This window comes from Haliotis rufescens, unplaced genomic scaffold, assembly GCF_023055435.1.
Source record: "Haliotis rufescens isolate VD_foot unplaced genomic scaffold, xgHalRufe1.0.p SCAF_115, whole genome shotgun sequence".
NCBI lineage: Eukaryota > Metazoa > Mollusca > Gastropoda > Lepetellida > Haliotidae > Haliotis > Haliotis rufescens.
Genome location: NW_025963797.1, coordinates 137,589 through 151,580, shown reverse-complemented (window position 1 = coordinate 151,580; position 13,992 = coordinate 137,589). Strand labels below are relative to the sequence as shown.

Sequence of the window (13,992 nt, the reverse complement as noted above, 5' to 3'; positions counted from 1 at the left end):
AGGTATTTATCTGGGATATATCAAGTCGATGCTGACAAACCTAGAAACATAAAGCATTTATCTGGGATACATCAAGTGGGTGCTGACAATCCTAGAAACATAAGGCATTGATCTGGGATACATCAAGTGGGTGCTGACAAAACTAGAAACATAAGGCATTTATTTGGGATACATCAAGTTGGTAGAATGATTGACAATTAATTGTAAAACATCATGTATCACAAAGGAACTAAATAAAGGTTATTTACTCCGAAAAGGTTACTATACAATAACAAGTATAATTTAGTATGTTGTGGGAAGAGATAGAAGAAAGTATTATGAAATAGTTAACACAATTTCCAAATAACATCTGGTGATAGTTAAATGACATTGCAGTATATACAGTATGTGGCAAAATCACATAAAATAAAATAAGGACGCTGTACTTATTACTATTGTTGTTTATCGGGAAGAACGGGTTTAAGACTAGTTGCATGTTCTGGTTCAGTTAATAACATTTCTTGTCATATGTCACATACAAAAGGGACGAGGTTGAGTAGCTATGTTTCATCATCAAATCTAAATTGAAAAATCAGTAAACATGTTGATTCTCCATTCTGTTTTAAACACAAGTTACACCAACAATACAACAAACAAAAACAGTTCACAGTTTAAATGAGATAACGTATTCCACATTTTCCGAACAGGGATATAAAATGCACATGATAGGAAGTCTTGAAAGCTGTAGAACTATGACATTAAAACATGCTTTTCACAACAACAAACTAGATCCGATAAAAGACCCGTGATGAGTTTTCTGTGAAAATCAGTAACAGTATGAATACTGGATTCAAGGACAGAATATATACAGAGGAAAGTGCTTTGATATATTTGTTTCTTGGATACATCAAATTTGTCAAAAAAAGGAACCACATTAGGTTATTTACACAGCATAGCTTATCATTCAATTAACCATATCATTAAGAGTGTTTGGGGTCGCAATACAATAAAAGATATAATGAAATAATGAATACAATTTTCAGATAGCATCTGGTAGCAGTTCAATAACATTACAATATATACAGTATGTGGCAAATTCACATGAAATAAAAACATCCTTAGAGAAGAACATGATTTACTTACAAATACCTAGAATACCGTAACACAATATGGTACAGATAATGTGTTTGTAACATCCGGCTCCTTGCTCGATTTTGAATGCTTATATATGGAGCAAAGTAGCTTTCTACTATATTTATTTGTTGATTTTGATAATGACATTGGAGTTAATAAGTAATACAACTTCTTGTGATGCGTCCCACAAACTTAAAACAATGAACAAATGGGACGAGGTTGAGTAGTTATTTGTCTATGACCAAATCTAAATGTGGAAAGTAGCAAATATTTTGAATCTTCATTCAGTTTTAAATACGAGCACCACCACCAAGGAGGGAAAGTGATGATAAAGCAAAATATAAATAAAATAGAACGTAATACAACCTACAATTCTTAAACTGTCAATAAATCGCAAGAAATCCGTCCTTGTTATGCACAGAAACAGGGTCAGTTACCATGTTAGGCAATCTAACCTCCAGGAGACACATTTTGATATACAATTCAAATCTTATGTACATAGTCAATACACGATTACACATTATGTTAGGCACAGTGCGTTTCTATACACGGCTTGGTATTACTATTTGATTCTAGCGCAGAAGCTTTTTTTCAGAATAATATAATCTGATACACTTGCTTCTGGTATACATCATATGGTTGTGTGGCGTGCTGGGCAATTAACTCCATGTCATACAGACGCCAAATAAAGATGATTTACATTGCAAGTATCCCATTACAAGTATCATGTGCTGTGTTTATGAAAGTATTGGTAGAACATATAGTGAAAGGATAAATACAATTGACCAGTGGTAACAATTCAGTAACATTGTGTATACAGCAAATGACAAAATCATGTAAAGTAAATATAAAGTATAGTATAAATCATGTTAGGAAGGCCCTATAATGTATCAGGTACGACTGTTTGTTTCGTGGGTGTACATAATGCTGGGTATTCACCATCAAGAATGAGTAAACTGTCTGGTGGTGGCCCTGGTACCTTGAACATGGGTTCTTCCACGGAAGCTGTATTTCACACTTTGTGATACAGCTGCTTCTGTTATACAGGTGCCACGTGTAATGCTTTTGTTATATTATGTGTCAATGCAATACAGCTGCTTCCGTTATACAAGTGTCACGTGTAATGCTTATATGTGTCATTATAATTCATATTAAGCGTCATAGTATATACACCCAATTAGACAACGTTGAACTTTTTTTTCCGGCAATACATAAAGGTTATAGACATAATTTGTCAAAATCTATAGTTTTTACATAAGTACACATTTTATAAAAAAACAGCCTTATCGCTGCTGCATTCATCGCTGGTGTCCAGTCACAAGTCACACGGGGCGGTCGGGTAGCCTAGTGGTTAAATCGTTCGCTCGTCACGCCGAAAACCCGGGTTCGAATCCCGACATGGGTACAATGTGTGAAGCCCATTTCTGGGCCCGCCGTGATATTGCTGGAATATTGCTAAAAGCGGCGTAAAACCAAACTCACTCACTCACTCACAAGTCACACGGGAATTATCTTCCCATGTTTTGTTTTAAATATATTATACATATGTAATGCTTCTCACATAGGAAGCCGTGCACAATCCATATTGTTTTGCATCCTAATATAAAACAAATGATTTTTGAAAATAAGGTTCTTGTTCAGATATTTAATCAACACTATCAAAACATCTTCGCACGCTATGCTTAATCGCCTTTGTATTTGACAATATCGTCACTACAGCCCCAGTAGGAAATATTCTCCTGTGTTGGACTAGAGACGGATCTTCCTTGTGAGACGCCAGTAGCTGGAAGATATCAGCATGGCCACACACAGCCGCCATCATCACCGGTGTCCAGTCACACCGACCTCGGACGTTGATGTCAAAGGATGGGAGCAGATACTCCACACACAGCTGGAAGACATCATCATGGCCACACACAGCCGCCAGCATCACCGGTGTCCAGTCACACCGACCTCGGACGATGATGTCAAAAGATGGGAGCAGATACTCCACACATAGCTGGAAGACATCATCATGGCCACACACAGCCGCCATCATCACCGGTGTCCTGTCACACCGACCTCGGACACAAACACAGACAACTTGAAAGTGTTCAAACTATGTACAATATGTACAATCCACTGGCACTAGCGTAATTCAATTCTACTACTACTTCCAAAATATAGAGGGTATGACAATAACACAACTAGTTCATCCAGAAGCATTAAGCATCCGATTTTTACAAGAGTAGTCCTTGTTAGAATCTACGATGGTATTCAGTGTTCAGTGTTTGGCCTGTAATTTTACTAGCACATGCGTTGTATTCTTTTTACCCGACGACAGCATGAGACACTTGTTTCTGCAATGCATCACTTGTCTTTTGTCTTGGCGACTAAATGTAGGACGACCTTCCATGTTATTAACTGTCTCAAACAGTTATGTACACAGCAGAACTTGTTATTCATTTAGGAATACAATTCCATTGCAGCTACTTTATGTTGATATTGTATTGAACTATATGCGACAAAGTAAACAAAGCAATTATTATGGCCAAACAAATATACCAACGGAAAAGAAGTGACTGTGCTTCACATAAAGTTAAATAAATATATATTTATTCTGAAATTAAATAATGCACAGTTTACACGTGCACACACTTTGAATGAGTTCGTGTTTGTTGGGCCGAGGACTGATACACAAGTTAGTGTTTTTGTTTTTGAGTGAGTGAGTGAGTATGGTTTTACGCCACTTACAGCAATATACAAGCAATATCACGGCGGGGGACATCAGAAATGGGCTTCACTATTGCTGTTTTCAAATGTGAACAGCACACAATGCTATTATCCGTAAATGAAGGTCGTTCACGCGTGACCTTACGTCAGCAAGGCAGCCGTATTCGGTTGGTGCATCCACGTAATAGATACCAAACTGCCAGATTAACAGCTCAAACCATTCCCAACCGGTTGAGGGAGCACAACATCCGCTCCTGACGTCCCAGCGATGCGCCCAATGTTGCTTCCGAACTTCCGTGAGGAGAATATACTGTTCACAAGTGAGTCTAGGTTTCTGTAATGGTCGTACACGGGTCTACATGCGTCCAGATGAACGTGTCAGCGACGCTTGCATTGCTCAATATCGTTAGTTTAGGTGTGCAAGTTTAATGGGATGTCGACGCACCACAACTCATGGGAGGACGCAACTCATCTGTGTTACTGGCAATTGGAACGGCGTACGCTACCGGAACGACATCATTATGCTCTACCCTTTGTGCAAATACAGGGACGTAACGCCACGTTGCAGGAGTATAGTGCCGGTCCAGATATTGCACGTATTGTACCATTCGTTTGGAGACGGTATACTATTGACAATGTCATGGCCGCCTGTTTCTGCAGACCTCTGCAACATTGGGCCCAGCTTAGTTGGGCCAATCTTTGGTTGACATTTAGGATAGCATTCCCCAGGTTGTTTTAAATCATCGGGTGTCTTTAACGCGCCGCCGCTGCCTCCTCTGCATCAACGCAAATTATATTTATGTGGATTCTGTTGAGGGCGTGTCGCTCTGTCTCGTGTTACCAGGTATTGGTTTTGTCAATGAATTTGTCATGATAAAACATTGATCAGGCGGATGACTTAATAGTGTGCTGTTATTTTCAATAGCATAGCATCTACACCACTTTATATGAAGCACAGCTACTTTTCCCCGTTAGTACACATACATGTAGGTGACAACTCTTACTTACAGCTAGGTATTGTCCATGAATGACTGTTAAGGGTAAAAATAACTCAGTGATTCACTCGAGACATAACAAATCTGATACTGTCTCTAATATATATGTAGAAAAAGTGAACGCAAATTATATTTATGTGGATCCTGTTAAGGGCGTGTCGCTCTGTCTGGATCCTGTTAAGGGCGTGTCGCTCTGTCTCGTTTTACGAGGTATGGATTTTGTCTATGAATTTGTCGTGATAAAACATTGATCATACGGATGACTTAATAGTGTGCTGTTATTTTCAAAAGCATAGCATCTACACCACTTTATACGAAGCACGGTTACTTTTCCCCGTTAGTACACATACATGTAGGTGAACTCTTACATACAGCTAGGTATTGTCTATGAATGACTGTTGAGGGTAAAAACAACTCAGTGAAACTGTTGATTCACTCAGGACAACGTTCATAACATATAAATCTACCCTCTCCTGTGTTTGAGACCAGAGACAGATCTGCCTTGTGAGACACCAGGAGCTGGAAGACATCCTGGTGTCCACACACAGCTGCCATCATCACCGGTGTCCAGTTATACCGACCTCGGACATTGATGTCATAGGATGGGAGCAGATACTCCACACACTGTCTGTTGCCTCCTCGACAGGCCAGATGTAATAAACTGTCCCCAAATCGGTCTGTCTGAACAAGTTCAGGACTTTGTTGAGAATATGTCTCTAAGTACAACATTTGTGATTTCACAAGTGACTTCATCAGTTGATTCCATGGTGTGATGCTCTTGCCCGAATGTTCCTCTTGTCCTAATGCCTTGATGATTCCCCTGCATCCTCCCTGGAGGGCCAGAGTATACACATCATCTCCTGCGCTGTCTGCCAGTGTCAGATCTGCTCCTAGGCCTTTAAGATATTTAAAAACAGCATAGTTTCCCTCCATAGCTGCCATTGCCAACGGTGTCCAACCAAAGTTATCTCTCAGGTTAATATCAGAATATGGCATGACATGCTTCACCATCTTCAAGTTTCCTGCCTCACAAGCCAAATGGAGGAGACTATCTCGACCATTGTCCACCATGTTGACGTCAGCACCATGGTCCACCAGGAAGTCAACTACATCAGTGTGACCTCCACACACAGCTAGCATCAGTGGCGTGTGACCATTCCAACCTCGTGTGTTGATGTCAAAGTCGCCGATAACATGTCTAACAATGTCAATGTTTCCACCTTCACTGGCTGCATGGAGTAAAGTATCATTGTCATCACCAGTGAGTGATGGGTTAGCTCCCTTGCAGAGAAGCAGTTCAAATGTATCCTTTTTCCCACTGTAAGCTCCTTTCATTATTGGTGTCCACCTTCTCTTCCCGAGACAGTTGACGTCAAACATAGGCAGTAGATATTCTACTAAGGACTTATTTCCACCTTCGCATGCCATATGAAGAATGTTGTTATTGTTGTCATCAGTGAGTGTGATGTCAGCTCCCTCTGACACAAGAAAGTCAAACACTTCTTTCTTTCCAATCAAAGCAGCAGTCATTACTGGTGTCCATCCCATTTCTCCTCTTATGTTTATGTCAGTCATTGGCAGTAGATATTCTACTAACGGCTTATTTCCAACTTCGCATGCCAGATGAAGAATGTTGTTATTGTTGTCATCAGTCAGTGTGATGTCAGCTCCCTGTGACACAAGAAAGTCAAACACTTCTTTCTTTCCAATCAAAACTGCATTCATTACTGGTGTCCATCCCATTTCTCCTCTTATGTTTATGTCAGTCTTTGGCAGTAGATATTCTACCAACGGCTTATTTCCTCCACGACATGCCAGATGAAGAATGTTGTAATTGTCGTCACCAGTCAGTGTGATGTCAGCTCCCTTTGACACAAGAAAGTCAAAGATTTCTTTCTTTCCTCTCAAAGCTGCATTCATTAGTGGTGTCCATCCCTTATTTCCTCTTATGTTTATGTCAGTCTTTGGCAGTAGATATTCTACTAACGGCTTATTTCCACCTTCGCATGCCATATGAAGAATGTTGTTATTGTTGTCATCAGTCAGTGTGATGTCAGCTCCCTGTGACACAAGAAAGTCAAACACATCTTTCTTTCCTCTTAAAGCTGCTGTCATTACTGGTGTCCATCCCATTTCTCCCCTTATGTTTATGTCAGTGTTTTGCAGTAGATATTCTATCAACGGCTTATTTCCTCCACGACATGCAAGTTGAAGAATGTTGTGATTGTCGTCACCAGTCAGTGTGATGTCAGCTCCCTTTGACACAAGAAAGTCAAAGATTTCTTTCTTTCCACTCAAAGCTGCATTCATTAGTGGTGTCCATCCCTTATTTCCTCTTATGTTTATGTCAGTCTTTGGCAGTAGATATTCTACTAACGGCTTATTTCCACCTTCGCATGCCATATGAAGAATGTTGTTATTGTTGTCATCAGTCAGTGTGATGTCAGCTCCCTGTGACACAAGAAAGTCAAACACATCTTTCTTTCCTCTCAAAGCTGCTGTCATTACTGGTGTCCATCCCATTTCTCCCCTTATGTTTATGTCAGTCTTTGGCAGTAGATATTCTACTACGGGCTTATTTCCTCCCCAACATGCCAGATGAAGAATGTTGTGATTGTCGTCACCAGTCAGTGTGATGTCAGCTCCCTTTGACACAAGAAAGTCAAAGATTTCTTTCTTTCCACTCAAAGCTGCATTCATTAGTGGTGTCCATCCCTTATTTCCTCTTATGTTTATGTCAATCTTTGGCAGTAGATATTCTACTAACGGTTTATTTCCACCTTCGCATACCATATGAAGAATGTTGTTATTGTTGTCATCAGTCAGTGTGATGTCAGCTCCCTGTGACACAAGAAAGTCAAACACATCTTTATTTCCACTCCAAGCTGCTTTCATTACTGGTGTCCATCCCATTTCTCCTCTTATGTTTATGTCAGTCTTTCTCAGTAGATATTCTACTAACGGTTTATTTCCTACAAAACATGCAAGATGAAGAATGTTGTCATTGTTGTCATCAGTCAGTGTGATGTCAGCTCCCTGTGACACAAGAAAGTCAAACACATCTTTCTTTCCTCTCGCAGCTGCATACATTACTGGTGTCCATCCCATACTTCCTCTTATGTTTATGTCAGTCTTTGGCAGTAGATATTCTACTAACGGTTTATTTCCTCCCAAACATGCCAGATGAATATTGTTGTTATTGTTGTTATCAGTCAGTGTGATGTCAGCTCCCTTTGACACAAGAAAGTCAAACACTTCTTTCTTTCCTCTCGAAGCTGCATGCATTAGTGGTGTCAATCCCATATTCCCCTTTATGTTTATGTCAGTCTTTGCCAGTAGATATTCTACTAACGGCTTATTTCCTCCACGACATGCCAGATGAAGAATGTTGTCATTGTTGTCTTCAGTCAGTGTGATGTCAGCTCCCTTTGACACAAGAAAGTCAAACACATCTTTCTTTCCTCTCGAAGCTGCATACATTACTGGTGTCCATCCCATACTTCCTCTTATGTTTATGTCAGTCTTTGGCAGTAGATATTCTACTAATGGCCTATTTCCACCTTCGCATGCCAGATGAAGAATGGTGTTATTTTCGTCATCAGTCAGTGTGATGTCAGCTCCCTTTGACACAAGAAAGTCAAACACATCTTTCTTTCCACTCCAAGCGACATTCATTAGTGGTGTCCGTCCCATATTTCCTCGTATGTTTATGTCAGTCTTTGGCAGTAGATATTCTACTAACGGCTGTTTTCCTCCCTGACATGCTAGGTGAAGACAGTTGTTATTGTCTTTATTGGTCAGTGTGATGTCAGCTCCCTTTGACATAAGAATGTGAAACACATCCTCCAGCCCTCGCATCACAGCTATCATTGTTGGCGTCAAACCACCGTTTCCTTTACTGTTGATGTCACAAAAAGGAATAAGTTTACATACAAGGTACACATTTCCTGAGTAGCAGGCATAATAGAATATGTTGTTACCATGTTCATCTGTCACTGATGTATCAGTCCGGGTGGGTTTGAGTTCAGCAAGGATCTTATCCACTATATCATGTCTTTCCAAAATAGGATGCATGATAGACATCCGGTAGTTCCCCTCCCTCACAGCCCCAGCCAGTCTTGAAGCAATGATGTCATTGTAGGCATCTGATACATAGATGACATGCCTATCCTCATCAGTCTCGCATGCAGGTACTGTTTGGGCCTGAACACGTTCATATAGGAATTGTATGCTGCAGTGCTGCAATACAAGAGCACAATTGCGTTTGCAATAGACAAAGGCACAGGCATCATAGATGGATGGGTGTGAAAAACTGGTAATGTCTCCTCTGGTAAAATATGTACCCGATAAATATTTCACACAAGTGGCAATTTCTAGCCGGTTAAAACCATGTACAACACTTGAAACTGTGGAAAGATGATTCTCCAGAACTTGATTGTTTGATTTCATCTGCAACTCACACAGGTTCAGGCTACCTTCACAAAGCATCATCAGGATCAGAGCAGCTGACCTGTTATTGTTATCTTTGAGCAAAGATTTCAGTTCTCTCCTGAGATAGGGTAAAGGCGTCTTAAAAAAATCTTCATATTGATCATGTGATTGGGGAAAACTGAAGAACAGTTTGCATGTGAGCGGGAAGCCAAACAGTTGATCTTTAATGTCACAAATTGTGTCTAAATCAAAATTAGTTCTGTTATTGTTATAGTGTTTATGTTTTAGAAACATCTTTTTCTTTTCGTCCCTTGTGTAGCAACAGTCAGTCTGTGTAAGGTCAATGACTGAATCTCCTTTGAAAAACATATAATCATGTTCTCCCAAGTGTAATTTCCCATGCTCAAGATTGTACAGCTTTGTGGTGAATATAATAACAATGTTTCCCACAATTTTGTTTGGATTATCTGACCGATGTCTATAATTTGGATTTGTTTGTAATGTTTCAGAAACATTAGATTCCATGCGCTCGAGGTAAGAGTTGAGATTATTTAAAATCTGTCTGAGGTGAGGTGAATCTGTTGACATTCCAACTGTTCCAAATATGTCATCAAATATGAAACATTGATCTTTGTCTTGCCTTACACAACTCAATTTAAATTCTGAAACGTTCTTTACAAAATATAGTTCATGCCCTTTCTTCTTGTATTCTGACCCCAACATCAGCGCTATTGACGTTTTTCCATCCCCTGACGCACCAGTTATTGTCACGTGTCTAGCGTTCTCTAAATGTGTCCTCACTGTTTGGTAGACAGCAGTCTCTTCAAACAACGCTTCTGTCTTTTGGATCTCCCCCTCCAGCATACCTTTAAGACAATATAGAATAAAATAGTAAACAGAACACGTGGACAAAGTAATCTTATATATCCGTACGCAGCAACGACACATATTATTTAACAGAGCAACGCAGTGTATTCCCTTGAAGGAACATTGGTATGAGGCTAAAACAGCCATCAGTCACTATAATCAGCCCTCACCAAACATTCATTTGAACACCTTATCAACTAGTGTTCTAAATTCAGTTTGGTTCAGTATTCATGTTTGTATATCATACACAACAATAGATATATATGTTAGTGACTACAACAATGAGTACATACAATGATAAAGAACAATGTTTCTTAAAAGCAGAGAAACGTTACCCCTCAACTGTGTTGCCTTAAGAGACGTGTTTATGTTGCATCCTTAATAAACTAGAATTGTGCCAGTTAAATATACAGAGCCTTAGTATGTGACTGACTATCACCTGAAGCAAAGCCAGAGATTAACCGTTTAATGGGTTGTATATATCATTATATTCACTATATTGCATTCCAAGACCAACCACTTAGCTTGCTTACGTAGAGTATTTCATGATTACAGAACAAATCTTGCAAGAGGAGCATCTGTGTTAAGTCGGCTATACATCCGTCCAGATTCTATTTTGTTTAGTCCTCAGTGATGAAAAGAGTTTTGTGAAAACAATGTAGTGGTGGTACTGCATGTTGATTGGTAATTATATTTGTAGCAATCTATGAATTTATTATGAAATACTAGTTATTCGTCTTTGTTTTGACAAATGCTAAAAGGCTGAATGTACCTATATAAGAGCGACAATAGGTCCATGCTTTGCGACGGCATGTTGTTGGTGACCTGGCCTTGTGAGTGTAATCAGTACATGGGGGTCACGAGGACACTAACGGCACTGGCAACCATTCGTAAAGCCCTGCCAGCATGCCTTCGTCATAAAACCTCGTTTCTTTTATACTTTGTAAGTCATGGCATAGCGCTAGTATGAATGGATATGAGTATCAATGTTGGAGCCATCTACTGGGGTGCCGTTTAGGGATTTGTAACACGTTCGTTTGTTGAGCTGCGATTTTGAGCCGCATTATATCCATGTTTGTGTTATATGGACACAAACTAACGTCAAAAAACGATATACCAATAAAATGCATTGATATTTTAATGGGAAATGTTCATGATTATTTTTATGAAGCCACGTTTCTTTGCAGTTCGGTAAATATAATTACGAAAACCAGTTTAGCCATAGCCTGTAACATGTCCTGATTGAATGAGACCTTTCAGTTATAACCATGTGGGCCTTGGGTTGTTACAGATTGGTAAGAGGAATTCCAAACAATCTGCTTATAATCCTATGTTGCTGTACCGTGTCATGCATTAAAGAGTTCAACGCTGCAATGTAAGGGTACGGCACAAAGCAGGAACAGGAATATACTCTGTGTGGTTAAGATAATTCAAACCTACTGTGTCGTTTGCAATGATTGTGTATGGATGGGTCTGAACCCACGGTATGAACTGAAGAGTACAGATCTTTATATTACTTTGAACTGTTTAGACAAACCAGGTGCATACACCACTACATCATCTATATGATTCTAGATGTGCAATTTAGATAAAAGGAAGTTGGTATCTTAACATTCTCAGACAATAATTAATAACCCAGTCTGCAGCAGCCAGCTGTCCTCACAGTCATGTCTGCCCAAAATGATTGTAATGCAGTTTTCCCTAATGACAAGGACTCCAATAGCATTTCTATTACATGTATCGTTTGCGACACGTCAAATAATGTTCATATGTAAGTCCAGTAAGTAAACAGGAAGAACTCGGCCAAAACAACGCATCAGTGCTGCAACAGTGCTTGAATGTAAAACCTGAACACATGTCCATTTCTTTCGTGTACTGTCTACAGATATACATTATGCTGGATCTAGCAACAATACAACCAAATGCTTTTCCAAGAGATTAACCATGGTCCTAAATGTAATCAGAAAGTAAGACAAGGTGAGTCAATATAATGTCGATTTAAACAATCAACAACACAAAATATTCAAAGTGGTCGCTTTGATTACTTAATTTTGTACATCAATATCGTTCACAACAAACACGACACACCTAATTTAATGATCAATGAGGCATTAAGATTTATCACTTCTGTTACTTTTTCAGGACAATTTGTCAAAAAGAGCAACGAATTCCATCTTAAAATTTTAAAAAGATGTGTGAATTGCTGGACTTCCTATAAGCATAACAAATGTTTGTAGGCATCCCCTCCTTGCTGATCTGTCTTTATACATAAGAGTACGAATTTCTGCTCGGATCGGCAAATTCAACACACGGAAATGTGGTCAAGTAGTTAAATTGTAGTTTGGGTAGTAGGATTATATGATATTGTTTACATATAGTCAAATAGCCAATCCTTCATACAAGTCCTAAATAAAAGTTGATTGATCAGGGTTACCTGCTCAGCAACGCTTCCAAAACAATTAATTAAGGTCTACTCATAAGGAACATTCCCAAATCAGTGATGACCATGTCTGATGCAATTTCTTATCTGTGTTCCTGTGTATTTTTATTAGGTGAACACTTGACACCCCGTTGCATATGAAACACCTGGTATCGTCACTATTAGTTTGTGTTCTATGATATCTACCTGTCATTCTTGCGATGGCCTTAAGTGCATTCTGTGGAGAAGCATTGTAATAGTTGCATGTCTATGTGTTTGTAGTGATTTCGCCTTCACGTTCAAATATATTTCAAATAAATCGGTTAATCATAACAGCTACAGTCATCTGGAGACCAATGTTTTGTAATAGTCGTTAATACGAACAACCATGGATAGGTAGTATATGGCGTACAACAGAATAAAGTCCGCTTGCATGGTCATTTTTTACATAATTTAGCTGAACATTTTAAGTGTAAATTAAACCTACCTCTCTCCATGACTCCTGGATATTCATCCATTATTGGATCGATGCTGGTGAAAGGTACATTAGATCCTGAAACGATTGAATGTATCGACATTGTTTGTGTAAATAAAAATATTATTCTTGTCAAATATATGCTAAAACCTTTACATTCAAGGGGTATAAAACGTAACATGACAAAAATGACGCATACGCTCCATACTTAGGCCGACTGCTCAGCCTCGTATATCAATGTGGCAACACACGCACGCACGCACGCACGCACGCACGCACGCACACACACACACACACACACGCACGCACGCTCGCACGCACGCACGCACGCACGCACGCACACACATACACACACACAGAATTAATTTTAAATCAAACTTATTCAAACCGATGTCACCATTGAGACCCTCATCAAATGCCCACAACTTCCCCAAGAGAAACATTACTCATGATACATTGTTTCCACTCTACCAAATATGCCGACCTGGGTTCGATTCCCCACATGGGTACAATGGGTACACCCCTGTTTCAAGCCACCCGAATTCTAAACGGAAAATCATAAGGCTGTAGCGGACGTAATGACGAAGTTATCACCACTCCGTTTTTAAAGAGCACACCCAATGCAGTATGACTTTGTCATATGCCTTCTTACTGCTTCCTTAACAAGACCTTCTTACTGCTTCCTTAACAATACCTTCTCACTGCTTCCTTAACAAGACCTCATTACTGCTTCCTTAACAATACCTTCTCACTGCTTCCTTAACAAGACCTTCTTACTGCTTTCTTAACAAGACCTTCTTACTGCTTCCTTAACAATACCTTCTCATTGCTTCCTTAACAAGACCTTCTTACTGCTTCCTTGACAAGACTTTCTTACTGCTTTCTTCACAAGACCTTATTACTGCTTCCTTAACAATACCTTCTCACTGCTTCCTTAACAAGACCTTCTTACTGCTTTCTTAACAAAACCTTCTAACTGC

General features: G+C 39.5%; 1 protein-coding gene across 1 annotated transcript; it reads right to left on the bottom strand.

Moving 5' to 3' along the window:
• Positions 1 to 5,252: 5,252 nt before the first annotated feature.
• Positions 5,253 to 13,079, bottom strand: LOC125378181 (serine/threonine-protein phosphatase 6 regulatory ankyrin repeat subunit C-like). The gene is made up of 2 exons (XM_048393149.1): positions 13,025 to 13,079; positions 5,253 to 10,117 (listed from the first exon to the last, which is right to left on the bottom strand). The coding sequence occupies exons 1-2, from the start codon at positions 13,053 to 13,055 to the stop codon at positions 5,253 to 5,255; spliced, it is 4,896 nt and encodes a 1,631-aa protein (XP_048249106.1). The 5' UTR covers positions 13,056 to 13,079.
• Positions 13,080 to 13,992: the final 913 nt, after the last annotated feature.